General features: G+C 40.0%; 1 protein-coding gene across 15 annotated transcripts in view; it reads left to right on the top strand.

Moving 5' to 3' along the window:
* Nucleotides 1–24,624, top strand: part of LOC124306950 (protein groucho) — a 57,010-nt gene extending 32,386 nt beyond the window's left edge. For 11 of the 15 annotated variants that reach the window (XM_046768151.1, XM_046768146.1, XM_046768148.1 and 8 more), the window contains 10 exons: nucleotides 3,428–3,490; nucleotides 3,565–3,651; nucleotides 4,244–4,276; nucleotides 5,236–5,589; nucleotides 20,467–20,520; nucleotides 20,676–20,861; nucleotides 21,589–21,810; nucleotides 22,361–22,428; nucleotides 22,548–23,427; nucleotides 23,493–24,624. In XM_046768151.1, the coding sequence (XP_046624107.1) occupies nucleotides 3,428–3,490; nucleotides 3,565–3,651; nucleotides 4,244–4,276; nucleotides 5,236–5,589; nucleotides 20,467–20,520; nucleotides 20,676–20,861; nucleotides 21,589–21,810; nucleotides 22,361–22,428; nucleotides 22,548–23,427; nucleotides 23,493–23,600 (2,055 nt within the window). In that variant the 3' untranslated portion in view covers nucleotides 23,601–24,624. The remainder of the gene's footprint in view (nucleotides 1–3,427; nucleotides 3,491–3,564; nucleotides 3,652–4,243; nucleotides 4,277–5,235; nucleotides 5,590–20,466; nucleotides 20,521–20,675; nucleotides 20,862–21,588; nucleotides 21,811–22,360; nucleotides 22,429–22,547; nucleotides 23,428–23,492) is intronic. The other 4 variants (XM_046768154.1, XM_046768157.1, XM_046768155.1 and 1 more) reach the window with 2 other exon arrangements.
* Nucleotides 24,625–25,211: the final 587 nt, after the last annotated feature.

Here is a 25,211-nt window from a genome sequence, read left to right as displayed (position 1 = left end):
TTTTATATAGGTACGCTCGGTACTTCTATAATCCTTTTCAATTTAATCCTCGAATGAAAACAATCTTCCCTTGCGGCACCTCCCGAGGTCTTTTTACGTTTTATACCCTTTTTACCACCACCACTACCGCCGCCGCCCCCCGCCAACGTATACCGGCAACCACCCTCCATTCCGCCTTCCTTTTTAAATCCCCCCTCCCCCCCCCCCCCCACATATATGCCATACTACTCTATACTCCGGTATTTTTCTCTCTTTCGTTGCCGTCAGATTTCTCTCTTTTTCCCTTTTTATCTTTTTTTTTTTTTAACTTCATCTTTCCCCTCCCATCCCCTCCCCCATCCCTCTCTTTCTCGCCCTCTCTCACTCACTCCACGCCGCGGTTTCTTTTCTATCATTTTTCTCCCTTGCAATTCCCGCGCCTCTCCACCCCTCATACCATCCAGCGGCTAGTCTTCGAGTCTCGGTGTTGCGGCCGTCGCGCCGCGCTTTTCCACCACTTTATCCCTCGCACGTTCTATAAACCCTGTACACCTATACAGTGACGATTATGATTACGACGACGACGACGATGTCTGTGCGCTCTGTGCTTTGGCTAAACTCAAATTTGTTGGCCATGTCCCAGTTTCGAGTTTAACTTAACTCGTAAAATATCCGCCTTCGTGCTTCCTGCAGTATAATACATTGACACGCGTGCACAAACCCAAACACCCACACACACGCACACGCGCGAATTATTATTTATATCACACCGTGTATCATGCTATTGTGTTTCTACGTATTGCACGCCTTATACGTAGATCTATGAATTATTATTTATTGTACCTGTTTTCTCGGCGTCCTCTATACGTAGGTACACACGTGATATGGAAAGGTGGATATCCTGCACACGCTCGTAATACGCTGAGGCCCACGTTTGTCCTCGTTATTATACGCAGCCCCCAGACCGGCGAGATAATAAAACCCCGTTGATACCTACTGATAAATCGGTCGTCTATCTCTTTTGCCTCGGTCGTAAAATTTTTCATTTTCTTTTTTCATAACAATCTCTCTATCGTACATACATATGCGTACTTGGAATATTTTCACGAAGGCACGCTTCGTCTATTGCCAATTCATGTGTCACACACGTCCGTATACTGGTACCTATTTTCTCTCTTCGTTCGATATGCACATTCTTCATTTCTGATCGAACAACAGCTCGTACTGTTTCAGTTGTCGCTAATTTATGTATACAGAATATATAGATATTCCGAATAATTGCAGAATTCGTAGAGGAGTTAGTAACGTTATATATATTTATATATATTTATATATATATATTTATACGCACACCTGTATTTCGGTGTTTAGACATGTACGTGTTTCGATTCAATAGAGCGCCCGTAACAATAGTTAATATTGCACTCGAACCTTGAACATCGTAAAATTACTAATTCCACGGCTGCCGGCTTGCGAACGGATTAAATATCGTTTGATTCGATCGTATAATGTGTCAATATATGTACGTATATACCTTTGCTATAATACGTGCAATAGCATGTACATACATACATACATGTGTCCAGCACCGAACATGTCTAATACGATGTATTAAAAAAATGTCCAAAGCTCAATTAGATTTCAGGCGCAGATTGCGCGCAATGTGTATATGGATATCAGTTGTGCACACGTACCACATACATGTATACCTACACACCTACATACCTACGCGCATGCATATATTTGTATTCAAGGCGCTCTGCAGGCAGGACCGCTGACCAATTATATAAAATCCATCGTTCTCTCGTCCCTCGTCGGTCCTTTTTGCTCGAGCAGCCGTCCTCCCCCTCCCCCCCCTATCCTCCATCCAACCCTTCCACCCCTTCCACCATCATTTACCCTTCCCTTCCCTTCCCTCCTCTACCCATCCACCTTCGCATCCGTATGTATGGTACCTACACGCCCTCTCTATATATGTATATATATATATATACCTATAACGACCGTCTCTACCCGCTACCTGTCTCATTCTCTCTTTCTCCTCTCGTTCTCTTTATTTGGCTGTGTTGTATCTCTCGTTCAATTTTTCTTTTTTCGTTTTTATTTTTTTTTTATTTATTTATTTTTTTTTTCTTTTTCTATTCCGCGTCCCCCACCCACCAACACATTCTCGCTCTTCTCTTCTCTTCTTTTCTCTTCTCTTCTCTTTTCCCTCGCTCGCTCAAACCCGTGACGCGTAGTCGCGTTCTTTTATTTGGTCCTCCGCGGGCGTCGGAGCCCCTTTACCACCACCACCACCACCACCATCACCACCGGGGGTGGTCCGTGCAGGGTGGAGTTACGGGCGATGACATCGATTTTTTTACCCCCCCGCTAATCTCAGTGTTGCGTTCCTGCGTGAAAACTCCCCGCCGCGCTATTTCCTCTTGTATATCCGCGGCCGATCCTCTCTCAACTGACCATGGTCAGTGTGCAGTGTGCGGAAATGTTTACATATACATTTATGTATACATAAATATGTGCAATTTATGGATACATACGTAAAATACAGTAACCAGGTCATTTCGCGGAAACGTAGGGTTAATACGTCTAAACTTGTGCAATTCGGGTTACATTTTTACCGAAATCCGCCTGCACGTCGGCAATCGATAGTGCATCTTATTACGGATTGATACGATGTACGATTCGTGATGTAAAATTTTTTCTTATTTCGTACTTTGTTTATTTATTTTTTTTATTAGAACTTGTTTCGCCGTATACCTGCAGTCTGTGTAACTATAATAACGGGCATCGTAATGATCGATCGTGTTTTAATCAAGATCGTCGTCACGCGTGTTCGGTATAATCAAGATTAGAGAAATGAGTAGTAGCTATCGCGTCAAATGAGGAAGGGATTAGGGAATACTTTTACAACTTGGAAATTTAGATAAACATCGATTTATTTTTTTCAGAGTAATGTACGATTCTTGCCAGAGATAGGGTACATGATTTTTTTTTTTTCATCCACAGTAACCTGCAGAGTCTTGTGTATGAGATATACGTATATACTGAAATTTTTGAACGTAGAATTTTTTTTTTTCACAAGCTGTGGCATGATTCCAGATGAATAAGTGTAAAAAAATACGAATATATAAAAATAATTGCATCGGTTTTAACGCTTACATTGGTATCGATGAATATTTTAAACAGTACATTGTTAATTTATTGAAAAAGTTACGCAGCAGTATTTAATTCTGCACCATGAGAGTATTTTAATTATGTTATAATGAAAAAGAAACTCATACAAGGAATATAATACATTGTATTTTCGTTTGAGCCTGTGTTTCGTGTTTAATTGAATATTTTATTAGAGAAAATACGTGTTACACGACGTATAAAATATATTAATGAAATGTATGTGGATAGGTTGAAACGCCTTTTGTATAAATTAATGTGAATTTGATTGCAGACGGAGATTGCAAAGCGGTTAAACGCGATAATTGCCCAAGTCCTTCCGTTCCTGGCACAAGAGGTGAGTCTCGTACTTTCTTCCGATTGATAAAAACGTTTTACAATCAAATTGAGATAACAACACGATAATGATAGCACGGGTTACAGCACCAACAGCAAGTGGCCAACGCCGTTGAACGGGCAAAACAAGTTACGATGACCGAGCTCAACGCCATTATTGGGGTGAGTTTATACGCGTATACGCGTAGCACGTATGCACACCTCTACAGTTACGTACACATGTCGTCGGGGACACTATCCAACCGTTGTTATAACTTGATGAAAGTTTATCAAAGTCTTATTGCTCCCTAGCGTTATTTCACCCACACATGTACTTTCTCGAAATACCTTGTGTTTTGTGTCGCTGTTATTATAACACAAGTGTGGTGTAACATCATATTTTAGGGATTTCTGTAACTTTTATAGCTCCTCTCTGTGGCCGCTTAACTTTTCTTCATTCACGTTTCGTTATGCTTTATTGTCTTGTATAATGGATTTCTTCAAATTAAATACACCTGTATACGTACGTGTATTTTCGCAGTTTTCCCGTCAATAAAGTTTAATTTTTTTGCTCTAGTCGCCTGAAAGTTGCAGCGTCGGTTTTGTCAGAATCGAATTCACGTACAAACGCTTGATTGTTTGATCTAACACGGCTTTTTACTGTGTATAAATAAGTTTAACCTACTTAATGCATAACCCTTTGTTTCCATCGATAATTAATGTACTACATCAATTGTGTATTAATATGTATACTTTCTTTCTCGGTCTATTTCAGCAACAACATCAGCAAGGATTACAGCAATTATTGGTGAGTCCTCGTGAGCGAATCCTTTTTCTTATGTACGTTATATATAATAATTCGTTTACTTGCGTATTCGCGGCCATTATTACGTGGTTCAAAAATTCGTCTTTTTAATTCCTGTAATTATAATAAGATCTTGGAAAGATGTGGAGAAAGGGGAAAAAAGTACAAAATTATCTCACCTTGTATCACGGATCGTTATTCAAAAGGTTACAATATCTGCAAATTGAATTACTGAAAAGTACGTACAGGTAATACGAGTGTGCATTGAATTTCCTTTCACATTATTTCTCTTCTCCGTTACGATCTGCACTTACATACACGCACGCAGTATCGCAATTAGCTGCGTTAACTGGGTTGCAAGTGTTTTAGAATTTTCCTTAACGACGGTACAGGGTTGACGTCTCAAATTTTCGTTCAAATGAAAGTTTGTAACAGGCGAATTCTTGTGCGTGGCGGTCTGATTGTATAAGTAATTTAATTTCCGTCAAGCATCGGCACTTGGCCGATAGGATGGTACAAAGTAGAAGATACAGGCAGATATAACTATACACCGTTGGGTTAGCAGGTACTAAAGTAACGAAGAACAGAGGCGAAACAATCCCTTGGAAAATTCAATGAAAAGATTAAAGGAATCATCGCTAAGTATGCTAACAATTAGAATTTGGCGAATATTATACCCTCGTTATAATTATACATGTACAACTTGACGTGTTATAACCACAACCAAATACAGATTACTCTACGTGTAAAAAAAAAAAAAAAAATTATCTTTGCATCACGTTGGTAAATATTATCGTTTTTATTCTATCTCTTGCAAAAAATATTGAAATTTTTCTAATCAATCCCGAGAAACAATCGAGGGTAATAAATATGTGTAAAGGATAAGCGAACGAAAAGAAAAAAAAGAAAATATTCATAGGTGTAAATTAACGTAGAGGTCGTACGCTTTGTTTGTTATTCAGCAACAGATTCACGCTCAGCAGCTGACCCACGGGGCGGTCGTGGGTGGATTGCCCCCTGCGGGTTTACTGGGGTTCGCGGGGGCAGCGGCGGCGGCTGGGGGTGTCCCACCCCACCTGGCACCACCCCCGCATCCCGGTGCAGCGGCGGCCGCAGCTGCCCAGGCACAGGCCCTCCTCAAGCCGGCGGATCTTCAGCACAGAAACGCCGCTGAGACACCCGAGGACCGGAAACCGATTCCAATACCGGACGAACGGTTGAGACGATCGGTTTCCCCGGGTGAAAAATTTCGCAGCCGAACGCCAGACATCGAGAGCGGCGAACCGAAACGGAGGAAAGAGGAAAAACTCAGTCACGTAAGTTACGATTTACCGAATCGAATGGTTATTTATTTGTTTATGTTCGTTTGTTTTTTTTTTGTATTTGTACAATGTGGTTTCTACGTAAAAAAGAAGAGATCTTATGTATTTCGACGAATTCGACGTTACGTGATGTGTGAAAGAAGATTGAAGTTGATAATCGTATTGCAGTATGTGTAAGAGTAGGGCGAGCAAAGTGGATCTATTTAAGGAAATAACGTTACGGTTTAAGATTTTAATCGTTGAATCTTGTGATGTGAACCAAAAAACGAAGACGAGTTTTTACCGCAAAGTTGAAAAATTACGGGCAAAGTGGACCACCGTCGAAAATTTTTCAAGATTATAAAATTGTTTATTCACTTGTGTCGGAAGGTTTTTAACATCAAATTAACTATATTTTCCTAATTCTAGTCAAATTTAGTTAATTTCACGTTAAAAGTCTCCTGATGCAAGTTAAACAAATAATTTGGTGATATTTGTTTGTTTTTCGCAAAAATTGGACAAATTTTCAGGCAGGCACGTTTTCCCCGGTGGGAACTGCTTTGCCCGCCTTTCCCCCATGTGTATGAATAAAGGAGAGAAAAAAAAAATAAATAAAAAACAAAAAATTGCAAACGACGAAGGAGAAGTTAAAATTGGACGGTTTTAAAAAATATACCTGTTTTATATAATATATATGTATACAATGTGCTCGTTATCGTTCGTCGTTACGAAGAGGGGTGCGGGTGGTTTCGTGACGTACCCTAACCGACCGACCAACATGTCCGTAGAACCGTCGCTGCATCAGCGTTGAATTTTCAGAGTTAACACTGACCAACCGGAAGTTGGCAATTGTTTAACCACCGGCAACGATGCACGGTCGTTTCGTCGATGCAACAAACAAAAGCCCCGGGTTGTGCACGGCGTTGTCTGATGCATGTGTCGCGTTGTACGTTATGCCTAGGTATGCGTATAAAACTATGCGTACGCTTTGAAACAAGGGGCGGGGGGGTTGAACATAGTTCGAAACTCGTTTCTCGTTAAATTGAAGTATGCATGAAAGGAAACAGGTAACATTTCTTTTGCAAAAAGGACGGAGGTAAAAAAGATGATACAACGAATGCGCCAAAAAATAAACAAAATTCTTTGACGTTTACGTGTATATGTATATTTTTCTACCTTTTTCGCAATACCCTCGCGCGTACTTTTAACGTGAATACAGCAGCTCTCGCTGCCACCAGGATTCGTCCAGCTTACCATCCTCTTCCGCAACACGCCTTTACCGTCTCGTCACCAAGAGTAACGGACAAAGTGTATGTAATAATTAAAACATCGCGTGTAGGTGGAGAATCGCGCTCGCAGCCCGGGATTAAATTGGATTACTTTTACGATTACTGCTTCGTTTATTCATTTACTTATTTATTTATCTATTTATATATTCATATTTCCTCGACTCGGTGTTATTTTTACCGTATAACTCTACAGTGTCTTCTCAGTATCCTTATCTATATTATATACAGTACGTACGTATGTAATGGCTGAGGCGTTTGTTTTAATAAAATTGCATAATAACGCTGAAACGACGAATTATCATGAAAAGATATGAGGATTTAAATAATTATTTTACTTACCGGTTTGTGAAAATATTTAAAATCAATTTACGGTCAAGTCGTGCTCGTGATATTCCAAAAAACCTTTTATGCTGATTTCTTGCGTCAGAAGTACATATTTGCAAACGCGAACTGTAAATTAGATAATAATCATGCATGGGTGTGTTTACTCAGCATGTACGTTTCGTATATAACCGACCTTTCAACCTTCTCGTCTTTTCTTTTCAATCACGTATTATCCGTGTCCTCTACGGTTGAATTCTAGACAACAGCGTATCGTGTCTTTTCTCCAAGTCCTCGAGCTAAGGTTTAGGTATATAGCTATAAAGGTATATAGGTATATAGGTATATAGGTATATATGTATTTTATATGTATATATGACCCGGGCTGGAAGATCGTCTGTAATCGAGTTAGGCTCACGATCAGTTAGACACGTGTGGTTGTTTTATCTTTGTATATGCCAGACACGCGTCGGCGACTTCGTGGGATCTGGAGATGTACTTTTATTTTATTTGTTTATTTTTTATTTTTTTTCTTCCTTCCCCGACTCTTCAGTTTTGGTCGCTGATTTTTTTTTTCTTCGGTTTTTTCTCTAGGCAATTATTTATATACACGTACAGATTTCGCTGAGCAAATTAAGCTCGGAAGATAAAACTTAACATCGCGCCGAGATGGGAAATCGTTGGGAATCGATTATTTTCGTAGTAAAAGATTATGCGTGTAAATTGAGATTGAAATTTTTATTTTTTTTCTTACCCAACGTCAACAATCCAAGAAAGAACGAGACTAACCGGAATATGTAGAAAGAAAACCCGCAACGGTGAAGATAAACGATATTCTCTGACCTTTTATCGCGATATGATGTTTTATATCCGTACGCTGTAATTGGCAAACTCACTCGGTGAGAAAGACGAGGTGACGGAATTAACCCCTATAGGTACACAAGGTGTGTAGTAGTTCCGGTTCACTGGTTTCATAGAGAACTGTTCGAACAGAGCTTACGATTAAACCGGGAAATCCAGGTTAGAGGAAATGAGTTCTCTCGTGTCCCGCACGTTGATCTTGAAGCGGTAGTGAACAACCCCTTTTCCGGCGGCCATGGAGTCGGAGGCTATACACGTACATAACGGAGGGTTGGAGGAAGAACGAAACAAGGGAAAAGGTACGAAACGCGGTGGACATTTCTTATTTCGACCTCCGGTGGATTATAAGGTACGTCCGTACAGTGTAAGCTCTGACATTAATCAGTCGGGAGACGTCTCGCAAGCTCAAAGCTCTCGAGATGCACGTGACAAAGCGCAAGGTGAAAGATGAAAGGCGATGCATTCGCGCAGCTTCTTCTCAAGTTGCATCGTGAAGTCCGCTACGGAGACGGTGCTTCGATAATAACGTAAAAACGTAACAACAACGTCGTCGCTCCGCACGCTCGATTTCGTAACTTCTTTTTAATTGACCCTCAGGTTACAAGAGAATCGTCGCGTTTCGCCTGCGTGTACGGCGTTAAAACGCGTTTTTTCAAAGCCATGATTTTCTTTCCAACCCTGAAGCAGCACGTTTTTTTTTTTTTTTTTTTATAAAAACGGCTGCAGCGCCGCGTGGGTTGGCTATATTCCTGGATACTGTGCTGGGGAGGAGGATAGGTCGGTTGAATTTTTCATCTGACCACGTCAAACCAATTAAAGCGGACCACCGCCGTGCCACCACCTCCACCTCCTCGCCGGCTTTCGGCCTCTCGGTCCTCACCACTCCCTTTTCTCTCTCTCTCTCTCTCTCTCTCTCTCGCCTCTCTCGCGTCTCTTTTTACTCTTTTATTTCCTCTTTTTTCCCCCGTTCTCTCTCTCTCTTTCTCTCTTTTTCTCTCTCTCTCTGCATTTCCTCCGACGAACGGTTCCGCCCTCCCCTCCCTTCTCGCCGTCCAACCTTCTCTCCCAACTCGTTGGATTTTTTCGCGTCACGAGGCGGTGTAATTTATTTGGCCGAGCTTCGCGGGGGCGGACTGGTGGAGGCTGGATGGGTAGATGGGTGGGTTGTACTCCAGGATTCAGAAATGGGATGAGGCAAAGAGAGACAGAGAAAGAGTGCCAGGGGAGAGAATAGTGCTCGGGAATGGTTTGAGTTTATTTTCCCCGACCTACCACCTATCCACCCACCTACCTACCGCTCGTCACTGTCCATCGATGCTCCGCGTTCATCATCCGTTGCAGCTACAGAAATGCGTGCTTGCGTGTGTGTTTATAATGCGTGATGTTTTGTATCGAAATGTCTGATTTTTTTTGACATGGACAAATTTCTCAGCTGAAACGAGCCTTGAAGCGTTTTTCACATATGCTTAATGCAGCGTTGATACAATATTTGCGATGATTTCGTTCGAAGGGTTATCTCGTCTTTGTCGATATCGCAATATTCTTCTTTATTCAAGCACATTGTGTTTTGACGGCAAATAAACTTACTTTTTTTTAAGAAATTTTAAATCGCGAAAGATTGAATTGTTTCGAAACAGTATAAGAGGATTAAAGAAAAATGCGGAAAGTTTGCTTATTTAAAAATGGTCGAGGAAGCGAAATAAGAAGAAATGTGGAAAAGAAACGTGTTTATACCTAACGAGATCGAGGCAAAAAAGGGAAAGAGGAACGAAGAGAGCGAAATTTGGCAAAGAGCTGGTGAGATAGATTCATCCATAATATACCTCCGGTTACCGGTCGAAATTCAACGTTTAATTCAAACTTCAGAATAAAATGACAGCGAAAAGTTAATGGAGAAAAATAACATGAAAATCGGATCGAAACCAAGAGAGAATAATCACGTCTATAATCGTCGTTTCAACAGAAAAATGTACACAGGGAAAGTTAGTATTTGAAAACTTTGAACAGCATGGAAAAATCGGAAAAACAAAAAAAACAAGAAATAATAATAATTGATTTGCAAACTTGGTCGTGATGATACATTCAGCCAGTGATTATACCGGAGATTCAAATCAAGATGCAGGTTACCGGTGAGAAGCTCGTTTCGTAACAATTACCGCGTTTGAGATCTTGCGAAGCGGTGATAGAGTAGAGAAGAGATAGTAAGAGATAGATGGATAGATAGATAGAGAGAGGGAGAAAGATGAGGGAGCGAAAAAGGAGAGAATAAAAACGCCCCGTTGATCGAACAAACCTGTATTTATATAAGCACTGTGGGATTAAAAAGTACGCCCCCCCCCCCCTCCCCCCCTCACCCCGCCTTATGTACAGATGATCGATATTTTTGTTGGCGTTTTGCTGTATACGTGTGTGCATTGTACGTGTTGTGCTATATGTATATGCATATGTATACATGTGCATATATACCACCAGTCTTCTTATAACGGCCGTGTACGCTACTTGTACAATTCTATATTTTTGAACAACTCGATAAAAATGACGCCGTCGAGTGTGCAGTGACTCTGGTGGTGGTGGTGCATAAGCCAGCGGTCGATTCGCGTTATTCGCGTTCTAGATTAGATAAGTAAGATAAAACGCGGTTATACGCGAGTTAGATAAAACCGTGCAGGGCGACAAATCGATAGGCGTTTTCGCGTTTATTTCCATTTTTCTTTTCTCCTTTTTACCACTTTTTTCGTACTACTATACCTTTTCCCCAAGAGCTTGTAGGCTTCGCGGCAAAATATTGCGTTCGGAATAATTTCGCCTTCGTAGGAATGAATGTGTAAAGTTACGTCTTGTATTGTTTGTATTTTGCCGTGTGTTATAATACGTACATAGTTTAAGCCCCGTTTATATCCACATTTTGCACCAAACTCGCACGTTGTCACGATTGTCTTTCACGCATTTTGAATCTTTCGCTTTTACTTCGCCCCGACGCGGCAATCGACAATGCTTGCCAATTTATTTATAATTTTATACCAGCCTCGGTGTCATTACTTATTGTCTCGTTCTTTCTGAAAGCCGAGTGTGCACCACATCATTTTAGACGCGTGTCAACTAGGTATGCTTAAAGATTGACAATCTTCTTCCCTCGTTATAAGGATATTCACGGGGTTGTAGATGAACGCGCTTTTGCACACTAAAAAAAATTAAACCTCTTGTCGATCGGTTAGTCAGAGTCGTCTATTTGCTTTCTAAATTAGTCGAAACCCTTCTGTTTTTAATAATTGAATTATATACTCATGTTCGAAACTTATGTACGCGGGTTCGAAAAATGATTAGCTATAAGATGAAAAGGATATTTCTTTTTATTCCGTTGTTAAGGAGGTGAAAAAAGTTTTTACGTTCAGTATACATAATTATTTTATAAAGTATAGGTTCCGCTCCTCATCGGTGGATCGCAATGGGTCATCAGCCGCAGTATTACAATAATTCCACTTTATCTCCGCTGATACGTATGTGTGAAAATTGAACCGTTTACGTGGCTCAATCTGTTTTTACTGATACTTTTAACTATCAAATTGATAATCACATGCTCCAGATTGTATGCGCGTGATTCGGTGTAACTTTGTTGCGGTTTATCGAAGCGTAATTTACAATTTGAATCAATTTTGGCGCTTCATTTCGCATTCACCTTACATGTGATACGCGTAATACTTACATGATTAGTTATCAGTACTATATGAATATCATGGTAGTCGATTTCCGGACACCCGCGATAAAGTTTATCTGCTTTTATCTACAGCTGTGCTGGCGATACTTGATTGGCGACTTAAGGAAACGGCCGGATATAATGCAATGTCAATGCTTCGCTAACCGAACGGATGATTGCGGTGGAAAATAATTTTCTATTTCCTGTTGTCCTACGCAGGCGTGAGAATTCGAGGAAAGAATAAAAACTAATGCGACGAAAAAAGAGAGAAACGCTCAAACCGTATGTAATTGTTTGATTACTTCGTACGTTATTGGTATCCAGTTGAATGATGATCGGTTAAAGATACGTCGCGTCGGACCGCGTGCAATGTTGTTTCGTCAAAATTATATCGAAACGTTCGGATTAAAGCAACACAAGTTTATCAAGAATAGTTAAACAGTCAAACTTTACCGATCGAGTAAAATATCACTTATTTTTACTGTTATCAAGGCCTACGCAGAACTGTTGTGAAAATGTCGCAGTCGGTGCAATTCTTGACAATAAATGTAGTGCTGAACAAAAGTATCAAAAAACTTTTTTGTCTCATGCGAATATGATGGTAGTAATGATGAGAATAAATTATTCATTGATTATGTTGTTGCGTAAAATGACACTTTTTTTTTCTTTGGAAAGATGTGTCCGAAATTGTACGTAGAATTGCGCTTACTGCGGTAATTTCACATCGGTGATCGCACCGACACCGGTGATAGTGAAAATAGGCGACTTTTAACTCTGTCGGTAAAAACTGACTATATCATCCCCCTAATCGTCCGAATTCCCTCTTCTTTGCAGCTCTCGCGAGCGATTAACAAAATTTAAATCTCTCGATTAGTATAGGGGAATTCTGGAAAAGCTGATTAGGTATACCATTCTCTGGGCATTGCATTTCCTATATGTAGAATCAATCAATCTTTATCATGAAAGCAAATTCCACAGCGACCGCGGTTAAATTTTCGCATGCCGCGGTATATATATATATATATATATAAAAATATAAATATATTGTTTGGAATATGAACACGCGGTTAGAGTATGAGGCACCTATGCATATACACGTATAATATAAGTACACGATCAATTCCTTGGATTCTCACCGTCGGTTCGAGAAACAGTACGTACAACTTATATATATACACCCACCCACCCGAAGCAAATAATACCTGCCGTCGCCTTCGTCCGTCGCGTTCTAGTCGCGATAGCCGAACTCGGTGTGCACATACGTGTACTATAAATTCACGTGTGTACGTATAGAGACATAGAGAGACAGAGAGACGGAAAGTCGTACCGAATAAATACTGCGCGCGGGTGTTTGTCGCTTGTATTGCGTCTGTGCTCGGGGCATACCTATGCACACGGTGAGCCGTAGGTGTAAGTAGGAAAATCTCCAAGTCCGCAAACTGCATGTGAAAGATGCGCGATCGGAAACGCCTACAGCCGCCACTGTATCTCTCTAGGAGAGCGGCGACGAATCGGGAACCGTCCACAGAGGAAATACGGAATGGGGCTACCCGTAACCCACCCTTGCAAGTGTATCCGACGGGGGTTCGTGTGATGACAAAACATTCGCTCTGAGCTCCCGCGGGCTCAGCTCGACGCCGGAGAGAGGGAGGGAGAGAGAGGGAGAGGCTCGGGGGCGGAAAACGTTGCCGGGGGGTCGGGGGTGTGGGCGAGGCGAGGCGGAGGTTTATATCCATCATTTTGTATTTCTCGCAGACATAAAAATCTATACCATCCCAGAGCATCCAAACCCTGCCATCGGTCCTCCTCCTCCACCTCCTCCACCTCCCACCTCTCGAAACCCACCCCCGCGCCACCGCCAGCACCCTTCTCGGGACAGGGGCGCAAATATCGTATTTATTGTATGACGGCGCGGCGCGTATCGCGTCGTATATCACGAAACGACAGTGTGTTTTTTTTCCCCCACCCTGGAAATTTTTTATTTTTTTTTTTCTTCATTTCTATACGTAATTTCATGTTCTGTATTTTATTTATTTATTTTTTTTTAATTTTTTTTCTTTCTTTCTTTTCCCTTCTCTTCTTCAAACCTTTTCCCGGCTTTTTATTTCGTTATTTTTTTTTCTATCCTGTTTCTTTTTTTCGTACACCCATTTCATCGCTTCGTTTTGCGTTTATTTTGTGCCTTACCTTCCGTCGGCGTCGCTCGATTTGAAAAATATACCATCGACGCTTCGGGGTTGGGTTGGGTTGGTTTGGTGATGCTGCTGCTGCTGCTACTGCCGGGGAGAATCTAGATTGGAAGAGATAGGAACGAGGACGTCGCTTGACGGTTTCGAGATAGCTATACTATACACCGGGTCTTCTCGCTTCCCGGCAGGATTGTGGGGACAACATGGCAGCCGCCGGGTGTGCAAAGTGAGAGCTCTGTATATCCTGGATGCGAGCTATCCGAGAGTAAATAACGTCGCGGAATCGTTTCTATTCTTCATTTAGATATTCCAACGCGCCTCGGAGGGGGCGATAAATGATTTCTAGGTACAGACGCCTTCTTGTTCTTATTCGGCTAACCGCCCCACTCCCCCGCCTGATTCTTGCTAATTATTGTTCTATGCCCATCGATCGCTGTGATAATTTTCTTTCCGTCGAATTATTTAACGAGCATACGTACGTTTAATTTTACTAGGCATCTTATCTTAACTGCTTACACACGTTTTTACCGATTGTTGAATGTAATGATTGTTCACAGTATGTATATATATACGCGCGTTTTATAAATACTGGTACGTTGTGTGTGTATATTATCATGCTGGAGAAAATCGAAAAGATAAGCTCGTTGTTACACCCTTGTATAATTTTAATGAGAAAACCAGCAGATATATATATAAGTCTACTGTTTAGAGAAAGAGAGAGAGGGAGAGTTTTCACGTTGAAATTTTTTTTCAGAGTCAAGGTTTTTTGCACGGCGGTGGTTAGACTTCGTCTGAGAATAAAAGTTTTCGGCGTCTGGCGAGTCAAAAAAACAAAATTAATACCGATCTTGTTTCTTTTTTACCGACAGGGCGGAATTGAGGGGAGATGCAGCGTCTTTTTGTTCCATATATATCTGCACAAATATGTAAATTGGCGAGTTTTTTTTTTTTTTTTTTATCGTTCTTTCTTTTCCTCGGTTAAACTTTTCGCGGAATAAAACACCCGTTATCTTTTCTTTTGCCTGTCATTTTCGAGCATTTTTACATGTCACACCGTCGGACATCGCCGGTGTGGTAATTTGATTTATATCGTCTCCTTGTTGAATCAAATATCCTTGGTTGAAATTTGTTTGCAATAACATGTTTCAGATGATAATCCATTGCGTTATTCATGGTATTTGGGTACCTAGATACAGCCTCCATTGCTACGAGTCGTAGTTCGATTGTTTGAAACTTCTAAGCTAGCGACGTACACTCGATTCCGTAATGTCGTCGCCTTAAACGCGGAAATGTATAAGGAGGGTGGCTGCGTGATGCCGGAAGCTATATAACTCGAGGCGTTTTGTATTTACTACGGCTCTATGTTTCCTGAAAGTACCTATACGGATGGCTGAGAATTACAAGCGATTTTCATCGATGTACAAAGCTGTTTTTCCAATGTCTTATCGTCTTCGAAATGTTAACAACGTCGTTGAAAATATTATTAGACAGATCGATAATTGTATTAAAAAAATTTGCAACACCATTCGGAATTCCCAAATATGAATCAACTTCAACTTCTAGGCTTTAAAACTCGACTTTTCGTTCGTAAATAAACACCTCGAAACTTGAAGGTAAGCTAATCAAACGCGAGTGCGCTAAAAAAGCTCGTGCGGTTAATTTGTTCGCAATTATGTTGTAATTGTTTTTGTCACGATTTAATTTTCGCCAACCACGTAGGTATATTTCACTCAGCGTATGGACATACCAACCCGATCCCATAAAGTGAAGCAAATTGCGTCAGATTTCACAAACTAATACATTTGTGTATAATATGTTGTTGTTTTTTTTATCTTTAAAACGCTTTGTGTAATTTAATTTAATTTTTTTTTTTTTATTTTTTTTTCCCACTCGTCGTTTCGGCGGTAAAAAAAGTACGGAAATCTTTAGGGGGTAAAAATTTCACGTATTTCGTAATACACTTGATACGTGTGCAGTATACATCTGATATGGAAGAAGTTTCTACACTGCATAGTAAAACGGGATTCGGTTACGAAGTGTCTCCTCTAACTCTTTGGAAAGAGTTTTCTTCCACATTATATATATATATGACGAAAACATCGAACAGGTGTGGCGTTCGACAATATCCCAGCTAACGATAAAAAGTGGCAGCAGTACCCACAGGATTCAGATAACGTGCACGGTTTTCTCCGTTTATACGTGTACCCATAAGTGTTTATATATCCTTACCCTAAATTTCTCTTTCTAATCTATCTCGGAATTGATTTATGAATCTTGTGCAGTTTGGTGTTACGCCAGAGTTAAAATCACGCGGTGAGACGCAATCGAGTTGCGAATTATTCACACATACATAATTACACGTAACAATCATATTCGCGTGGAGCACAATTTTCAGCCAATTAAAGTACGCTTCTTTCAACGTTCAATTATTTGTTGTGTTCTGTTCGCCGAGTGCTTCGACGTGGATTTCTTTCGTATCATAATTTCGACAAACAGGATATAACGAGGCTCATGTTTGCGGATACACGTAGGTATTGTACACGGGCGGGTATATAAGGTCAGTTCAGCGGTCTGCACGAAAGTTAGAGCGCGGAGGGTATAATGGCGCACATCTACTTTTGATCGATGCTTCTGCCCGGGAATAAATTGGTCGATTCCCTTTGATTGGTTCGCCGTGAAACAATACGAAATCCCTTGCAAATCCGGAGCTTTTATATATATATACATATACGTATACACACACATATATATACACGCGTGCACGCCCACCCAACTTTTCCGACCAGCGATTCTCTCCACCTCGTTCACGAAATTATTATACGAGGAATGGAAACACAAATGAATCGTTTATTTCGACGATTTTGTTTGCGTGACACAGTTGGCCACGGTTTGCATTACGCGGGCGACGCATTCGAGCCCGAGAGAAGAACGAGCCCACGATGAGGAAGAAGAGAAATAAGAGAAAAAGAAGCCGTCGCGTCGGGTGGGTAAGAGGATAAAAAACAAAAACATAAGATGAAGAAAAGAAGAAGAAACGAGGGAAAAAAACGAGGAGGGAAGAAAAAAAGAATCAGAGGGTTCTTGAGGGAAGGTTAGACCGGCGTATAGCTGTGGGCGAGAGAGGCGACAGTGGCGGGATGGGGAGGGAGAAGGAGAGGGAGCGGGTGTGGGTGGCCAAATAATAGAGCTGCCCTTAATACCGGCGTCTGCCGGAACATCGGGGTGGTTCGAGGGAGTAAGACCGCGGGGTTGGGGAAATGAAATAGAAGGGATGATAACATTTGTATCATATTTAACGGTGGGACGAGCAGGTTAAGGGGTGGAAGACAACCCCACACTCCGTCTCCGGCTTCCACACCCTCCCCACCCTATCCCCTTCGGCAATGCTACTGAAATCAATACTACCACAGGTTTGTGTTTACGTAAGTTGCCGATATAAATTTATTATCTTCGGGCTTGTCGCTGGGCGAATCGTGATTCTCTGCACCCTCTGCACCCTTCGTCGTAGTCTTATTAACCCTTCGAGTACAACACTGTTTCGATTTTACCTGGATTTTTTTGAAATTCTTACCCAATATGTATTGAAACAATTTTAAATTACAATTTTTTCACGAAATCTTTTTCGATGATTTAACATTTCTCAAGTGGCATTTGAACTACCGAGATTGAGTATATAATTTTTTTAGGAATGTCTTGGAATTTTTTCGTGCTGATGGAACGAGTCGTTCTAAAACGGTAGATCGTGAAAAAAGTACAGGGTCTCACAGACCCACGGTGTGTACTCGGTGATCGAAAAAAATAGATGTGTACTCGAAGGTTTCATAAAACCTTCCTCATTCGGAAGAATTGCTACTACTGCGGGGGAGTAATTGATGTGTGATGTACGTAAATGTAGGTACTTGTTTCGGTTAGTCGGATTCACAAACGCGTTATCGTCAACGATAATTTGATGCCCGAGTGTCGTCGTCGTAAAACAGTTGATACTGATTTTAAGCTTTTTGCACTTATGCACAGGGTTTCGTGCACATTAACACGGACGGACAAACTTTGAACGTCGAAGTCGACTTCTCGTCGTTTCTCCCCTTCCCTGATTTCACCTTTTACAAATTCTTCAGGCTTAACGCGTTTTAATTCAATTATACACAAGTTCAAAGAAGCGAGTTTGTTCGGTAACTGCCAGACTTGACGCCCTTGTATCAATCCCCTTTATGGTAGGTTTGAAAATGAATATCCCTCAATTTATTCGTATCGGGATAATGTGTCCGTTTGACATTAATATTCTTTGATTATAGATAATATCTTTAATACACGTAGAATACGTCTCGTTTGAAAGACACGGTAGTCTCGAATATTAATATCATATCATTATTAATAATTTCTATCCTAATTCCAGTTCGTTACCACTTTTACTTTTTTAATTTAAAAATGTACTGAAAAGATACTTCGATTAACGAGAGTTATTCGCCTTGAAATCACTATCGAACAAGCCCGCGTCCCCCGTGAAATAATCGTGAGAATTGTTCAAGGCTTATAATCCGAGGAAAATTTATTTACCGAGTGATTCGCGAATGCACGTGTACCTGTAATCGAGTCTCTATATTCCTATTGGCACTATAACATCTAATGCAATTCAGATATTGTTTAGTTTAGACTTCTGACAACTTACCTTACGAATCGATGTAGAAAACTCAGGATCAATGTATTATGTAATTAGAGAAATTTTTCTCAAGCTAGTCAACCGACCCCGAAGAGCGCGAAAGCTCTAACTTGGCGAAGCCGTGGCTTATATGCATATATACGTATTATATATATATACATACCGTTTATATATATATAAATATATATGTATATGGTGGGTAATGCGAGGCGCTGCATTTTGTACTTTATTCCGTGTACATGCAATGCGGCGAACAGTGAACACGCGTGGTATACGTGGACGGATATATAAGTGTGGGTATACTTTGTACTCTGCGCGCCATTATCCGTATATTCATATATATATATGTGTATATGTATACACAATGCACATGTACTCTTTACTTCGTACTCTGTACTTTGCCAGACTACGGTAGCGTGAATTTCCAGCAAAGAGCGTGGCGATATGCATTTGCATTTTCTATTGCTGCACTGCTCTGCACTATCCCCTCAGGCAACCCCCCCGCCCTCCCCCCGCTACACACCCTCTGCTCAATCCCACCGCCCCGCGATTTATACCTATAGTTACCTACAGGTGTTTGATTGCTTTTACACGGAAAGAAAAAGAAACGTCATTTGCGAACGAGAGATAAGCGCTGGTACATAGACCTCCCGCATTTATATATATATATATATATATATATATATATATATATATATATATATGTAGATTTAATCATACACATGTATATATAGCTTAGGTATAATTATGTATACATGTAAAATTCCTTTACTCCAATGCAATTAATTTCATAAAATTTATCCACCTCTGCAATCGATGATAAATTATACAATAGTAATTGTTTCTACATCCGGATCACCGTTGTTTGTTATCGTATTTTGGTTTTTTAATCTAATTTTAAATAATTGTTCAACTGCCGTAAATAGCTAATGAAAATCCTTAGTTTATATATTCACGTTATTCAAACTTCTCGATGCATCTCGATCCACTTGTCGGGTAGATCATTTTCACTTGTTCAATCTAATACACAATCTTGCGATAAAAAGGTTCTCTTCGTTAATTAGCTCGTATTTTTAATTTCTATACCCGATATCTTTCTTGAAATTAGACTCGTAGTTTTTGCAATTTCTTGATCGAAGTCTCCGGGTTAACTGAAATTAATCGACATTCAGTGTTTGGAGGTATTCAAACTAACAGCGAACCTTTTTCTTTCATATAAATTCAACGATCATCAGTATACAAGAAATTCGCGCAAACTATTAAACTCCTATTTTTGTTCCAATAAGTCGAAGTGCAGTAGATAAAAAATAACTCGATGATGACTGATCGTACATCAGTATCCATCAATGTTGCCGAATATTAATTCTCGCTTTTACATATGTAAAAAGTGGTACTCGTTAGAATTTTTGTCATTTTGCATACTATAATATTCGTGTTTGTATGTATACTTCGGGATAAGTGATCGCAGCTTCGTGAGCCAATGACGATTGACTGTAATAGTATAACTCTTTCTGTGACCGGACGTACACGAGATAGCGTTGTTTTATTCATACCATATGCTCATAGATACATATCCGTGCCTACAAGTGAAGTCCACTCCCGGTTATATCTCTTCTCCTCGTTGTAGTTATGACCTCTTCTTTGCCTCCGCGACGAAGGCAATTACGCACGTACATACATATAAGTATGTACATATATGTACGTACGTTTGCCAACCAAGAATAAGGAAAAGAAACAGATGAAACCAAGCCTTTCACCCATAAACTTCGGGAAGAAACTTGGAATGATCCGAGTTTAATGTTCTTTTCCGAAATCTAAGGTTTTTTTTTTATTATTTTATTTTATTTTATTTTATTAAAAATTCATTTTTATTTGTTGCAGGAAAGCGATGGTGAAAAGAGTGACCAAGATCTTGTCGTGGACGTAGCGAACGAGGTACGTGTAATTTTTTTTCATCCCAGTATTACACCCGCGAGTAAATTTAGTTCATTTACATCGTTATTTACGAAAATTTATACGAGACTTATATCGCTTCTGCAGCCTGCGAAGATCTGTCTAATATATTAATTTTATGCCTCGTTGAATGAAAGGAGCCTGGCTCGCCTCATGCCAACGGCGAACACGCAGATCCACGCGAGAACGGCACTCTTGAGAAACTTGGGGCCCCGGGCCCCGGCGGGGGGCCGTCTTCCGGGACCGCCTCCGTCAAGGACAGACCTCCGTCAAGGAGCGGTAGCTCTTCGGCGCGGAGCACTCCCTCTCTGAAAAGTAAAGATGTAAGATCTTGCGGAGAGCAAGTTCAAATTGGTTTCATTCATTTTCTATTTCATTCTGTCCAATTGACGTGAATTTTGACTGTAACGTCAATATATATATATACGTACATTTGTGTTTGACTTACAGTAATTGAATATTTCGTTCTTTTTCGATATTCAGTTTACCTTACGACGGTGTTCGGCTGAAGCACCAAACGTCGCATATCATGAGTTGTTTTTTTTTTTTTTTCTTAATTTATTAATCTTTACCACTTACAGACATCATTTATTTTCGTATACATGTATTCGTTCCTTCCTAACGCCTTTCAAGGAACGAAGGTATGATAAGTGTTTCATTGAACATTTAAATTCGAACTTGGTCTACCACTTTACCATACCTTTAGGTAGTTTTGATCGATTTATTTGCTCCCACCCGTCTTTCTGTTGTTATTGAACTCGATTATTTATACCGCATACGCCGTTATCCATTATACAGTAGTAATAACAATAACATGAAGAATAATAGTATTATAACATATTATCATAATACTCAATGTGTGTTTCGAAAAAGCCAATGTACAAGGTATCTCAACATCGTTGGCCCTTTCGTTTGCTTTGCTCGCTCGACCGTCGAGGTCCGTACTCCGGTATGAGTAATTTTTTTTAAATTCATACCGGTGATCGACTCGTTCAATGTTATTGAATTTTTCTCAAACACTTTCTTCTCTTTTGCCCCGTATCAAAACAGATCGACAAGCCGGGCACACCTGGGGCAGGAGCGAGGGGATCTCGCAGCTGTACCCCAACTATGGGGGGCATTCCTGGGCCACTGGGCCCACGGGGTTATCATCCCCCATCATCGCAGCAGCAAACCCCACCTCAGGGCTATCAGGGCTTGCCCTCCCGCGGCAATGAGCCACCCCAATCTCCTTCATCTTACAACAACTTGCCTTACGCACGACCACCAATGGCAAGTTCATACATCTTACTGTAACGTTGTGTAATATAATGCCAAACGTCGTTTGCCAGATGATCCGGATCTGTAGAGAGAAATTATTATCTCACTAAAAATCCTCGTTTGTCTGTATCTAATTGACCTCTTCTCATCAATTCAAATGCATCGAATTAGTAAAGTTATCTGCCAATGTACTTGTCATACTCGTGTCATTTGAAGAAAGAAAGAAAGAAAACATAAGAAAATCTCTTTGGAATTCATAATTCAACGGTATACTGAACTCACTGTGAAATTCGAAATCCGAATTGTTGTGTCCACGACTCAGGATTGTTTACCTCTCGTAGTATTCGCTTTTTTTTTCTTACAACCGATAAGTCTTACGAAAAGTTTATAGTCACGATGGCATTTCGCAGATGCCGTTCGATATATAATGTATTCATACTTCTGAAGGTTAGCAAATCTGTAATTTTTCGAACAGCAATACATACCATTAATTCGAAAATATCTATCGATGAGAAAGAAACCTTAGCGAATATTTAACGATAATTTATTGTTATATTTTCAGCTCGGATTTGACGGTCACGTTAGAATACCTGCTACTAATGGATTGAGTAACGTTCCTGGTGGTAAACCGTGAGTACAGGACGGAACAATTGTTGAATACGATTAAATCACTGAATATTAATATGGAAAAGTGTGTTATCGTAATATGTATTTTTTTATTTTTTTATTTTTCTATTTTCCATTTACAGCGCATATTCTTTTCACATGAACGGAGAGGGTCAACTTCAGCCTGTACCTTTTCCAGCGGATGCATTGATCGGACCTGGAATACCAAGGCATGCGAGGCAAATCAACACTCTAACCCACGGTGAAGTTGTTTGTGCTGTGACAATATCAAACCCTACTAAATATGTCTATACCGGTGGAAAAGGTTGCGTGAAAGTTTGGGACATTGGACAAGGCGGTAGCGGTAGTGTGAAACCTGTATCACAACTTGATTGTCTACAACGAGACAATTACATTCGTTCTGTCAAACTTTTACCTGACGGACGGACACTCATCGTCGGCGGTGAAGCGAGCCAGCTTAGCATTTGGGACTTAGCTAGTCCTACTCCACGTATTAAAGCAGAGCTCACTTCGTCGGCACCAGCGTGTTATGCCCTGGCGATATCTCCCGATTCTAAGGTCTGCTTCAGTTGTTGCAGCGACGGGAATATCGCAGTTTGGGATCTTCACAATCAGACTTTGGTCAGGCAATTTCAAGGGCACACGGACGGTGCTTCTTGTATCGATATATCAACGGATGGTACTAAACTTTGGACTGGGGGGCTGGACAACACCGTCAGGTCCTGGGACTTGAGGGAAGGAAGACAGTTGCAGCAGCATGACTTTACGTCGCAAATATTTTCCTTGGGTTATTGTCCGACTGGCGAGTGGCTCGCCGTTGGAATGGAAAATTCAAATGTTGAAGTACTTCATGCAACAAAGCCTGACAAGTATCAGCTTCACCTTCACGAATCTTGCGTACTGTCGTTGCGGTTCGCCTCATGTGGAAAATGGTTTGTTTCGACTGGGAAGGATAATCTGCTGAACGCGTGGCGTACACCTTACGGAGCATCTATATTCCAAGTGAGTTTTCTAATGATTGTGGTTTCACGTATTATTTTAACAATAATTACCACTCATTTTTTTAGTCGAAGGAGTCTTCGTCCGTTCTGAGCTGTGACATATCCACAGATGACAAATACATCGTGACTGGTTCCGGCGACAAAAAGGCAACGGTATATGAAGTGATGTACTAAACTTTGTGCTACTTGTATATTTTCAATAACAATATGAAAATAATCGTAATCGTAATGATAATAATAATAATATTGAAACAAAAAAGAAACGAAACATTTTCCTAGATCTCATAAGATTTTTATAGTAATCATCATTCGTTACAAAACCATTGTACAATAGCTTTGTACTTCAAGAGAAGTAACGGTACAAGGATGACACAAACTTCACTACGCAGATGAAAAACTCTTGAACAATTTCTGCCTTGTGTTTGTATAAATGTGTTAATAAGTACATACCCCTAATGATAAGTGTCGTGTGAATGACTAAGCATACAATAGTGAGAGATAGTTGATTAAGGTATTGTTGCGAAGAATAAGTATTAATGCTAAAGGTATTAACATTACCTACTAGGTATTTTATTATCCGAAGCATAAGTAGGTGTGAAACTCTGTACAGAATGTACATGTTAGTTGTATTTGGTGCGATGTATAGGCTTATAAGACTTAATTACTACGCTGTAAAGTGACAAAAAATCCACAAAAACAAAAAAAAACTATTTCTCTACTTTAGCTAGATGGGAAGGGTTTGGATTGAGACAAGGTGAGATTTTTTTCAGGAAATGGTGCATTGTTGTACATATTACTTTTCCCGAAAGAAATTTTGCTTTGGCTCAGGTAAATTCCTTTCTTAATAAAAATTACAAATCGTAACATAAGTGTCGTTTTACCTATAAATAGTGCAATGAACGGTATACATATAATTCTATTTATTATCACTAATAGCATCCCAGCTCTAGTGGCAATGTACGTTCTCATAAACTTAGTACGCCTCCTTCTACCCATACTTAGCAATAATACGTGATAAATAATAGCGCAACAATTTTCTTTATCGTTACAACAATCACAACAACAAACTTCGGGTTTCAGTGTTAAATAAAGTCATTCAAATGCGGAAAAGTCTGGTGATTTACCTACTTGCGGTAAAAAAAATAAAAAGATGAAGGTTATCATGTAAACGTATCGAAATAAATCTAATGTATAAATATCCCCATACGCAAGTAATTGTGTCCTCTGTTTTTTTAACGCAGTCAAGGGGTTATCTCAGTGTAACGGGTCGAAAAATAGCTGCTTTCCGCGATTTTTTTTTTTGAAAGTTGAAATACGTCAATCAATCTGATTTTTTTATGTCAAATCAAAGCATTCACGAAGAACAGCAAATGAATTTTTAAATGTTAATTTTAATTTTGTTACATTAATTTTACATTGTTGCAAATCACTTGGAAAAGAAATAAGTCCACGGTGTATACGGTTGTGGCCGTAAATATTATCTGAAGCTAAATTTTTAAAAAGGTTATTAATCAGTGTGAAAGCTTGTTATGGAGGATGTTTTTTTCAATTAAAATTGACAAAATGTCGGTGGTTTGAAGCAAAATTATTGAATTTAGCTTAGTTTTTCCGCAGTTTTTCTATTAAAAAAATATGTTTCCAAAACAAAAAGCTTCCATAGCAAGATAAAGAATGGCGTGAAGAATGTTTGTCCAAATTTGAGACGCATAGCTTGAAATCTCTTCCGTTGAGAGTGTACACCGTTTTGAAAAACCACGTTTCGAGAAAAACGCGTTTAAAGTTTCG

This window comes from Neodiprion virginianus, chromosome 6 (assembly GCF_021901495.1).
Source record: "Neodiprion virginianus isolate iyNeoVirg1 chromosome 6, iyNeoVirg1.1, whole genome shotgun sequence".
Lineage (NCBI taxonomy): Eukaryota > Metazoa > Arthropoda > Insecta > Hymenoptera > Diprionidae > Neodiprion > Neodiprion virginianus.
The sequence above is the reverse complement of the archived record's forward strand: the minus strand, read 5'-3'. Positions and strand labels throughout refer to the sequence as shown.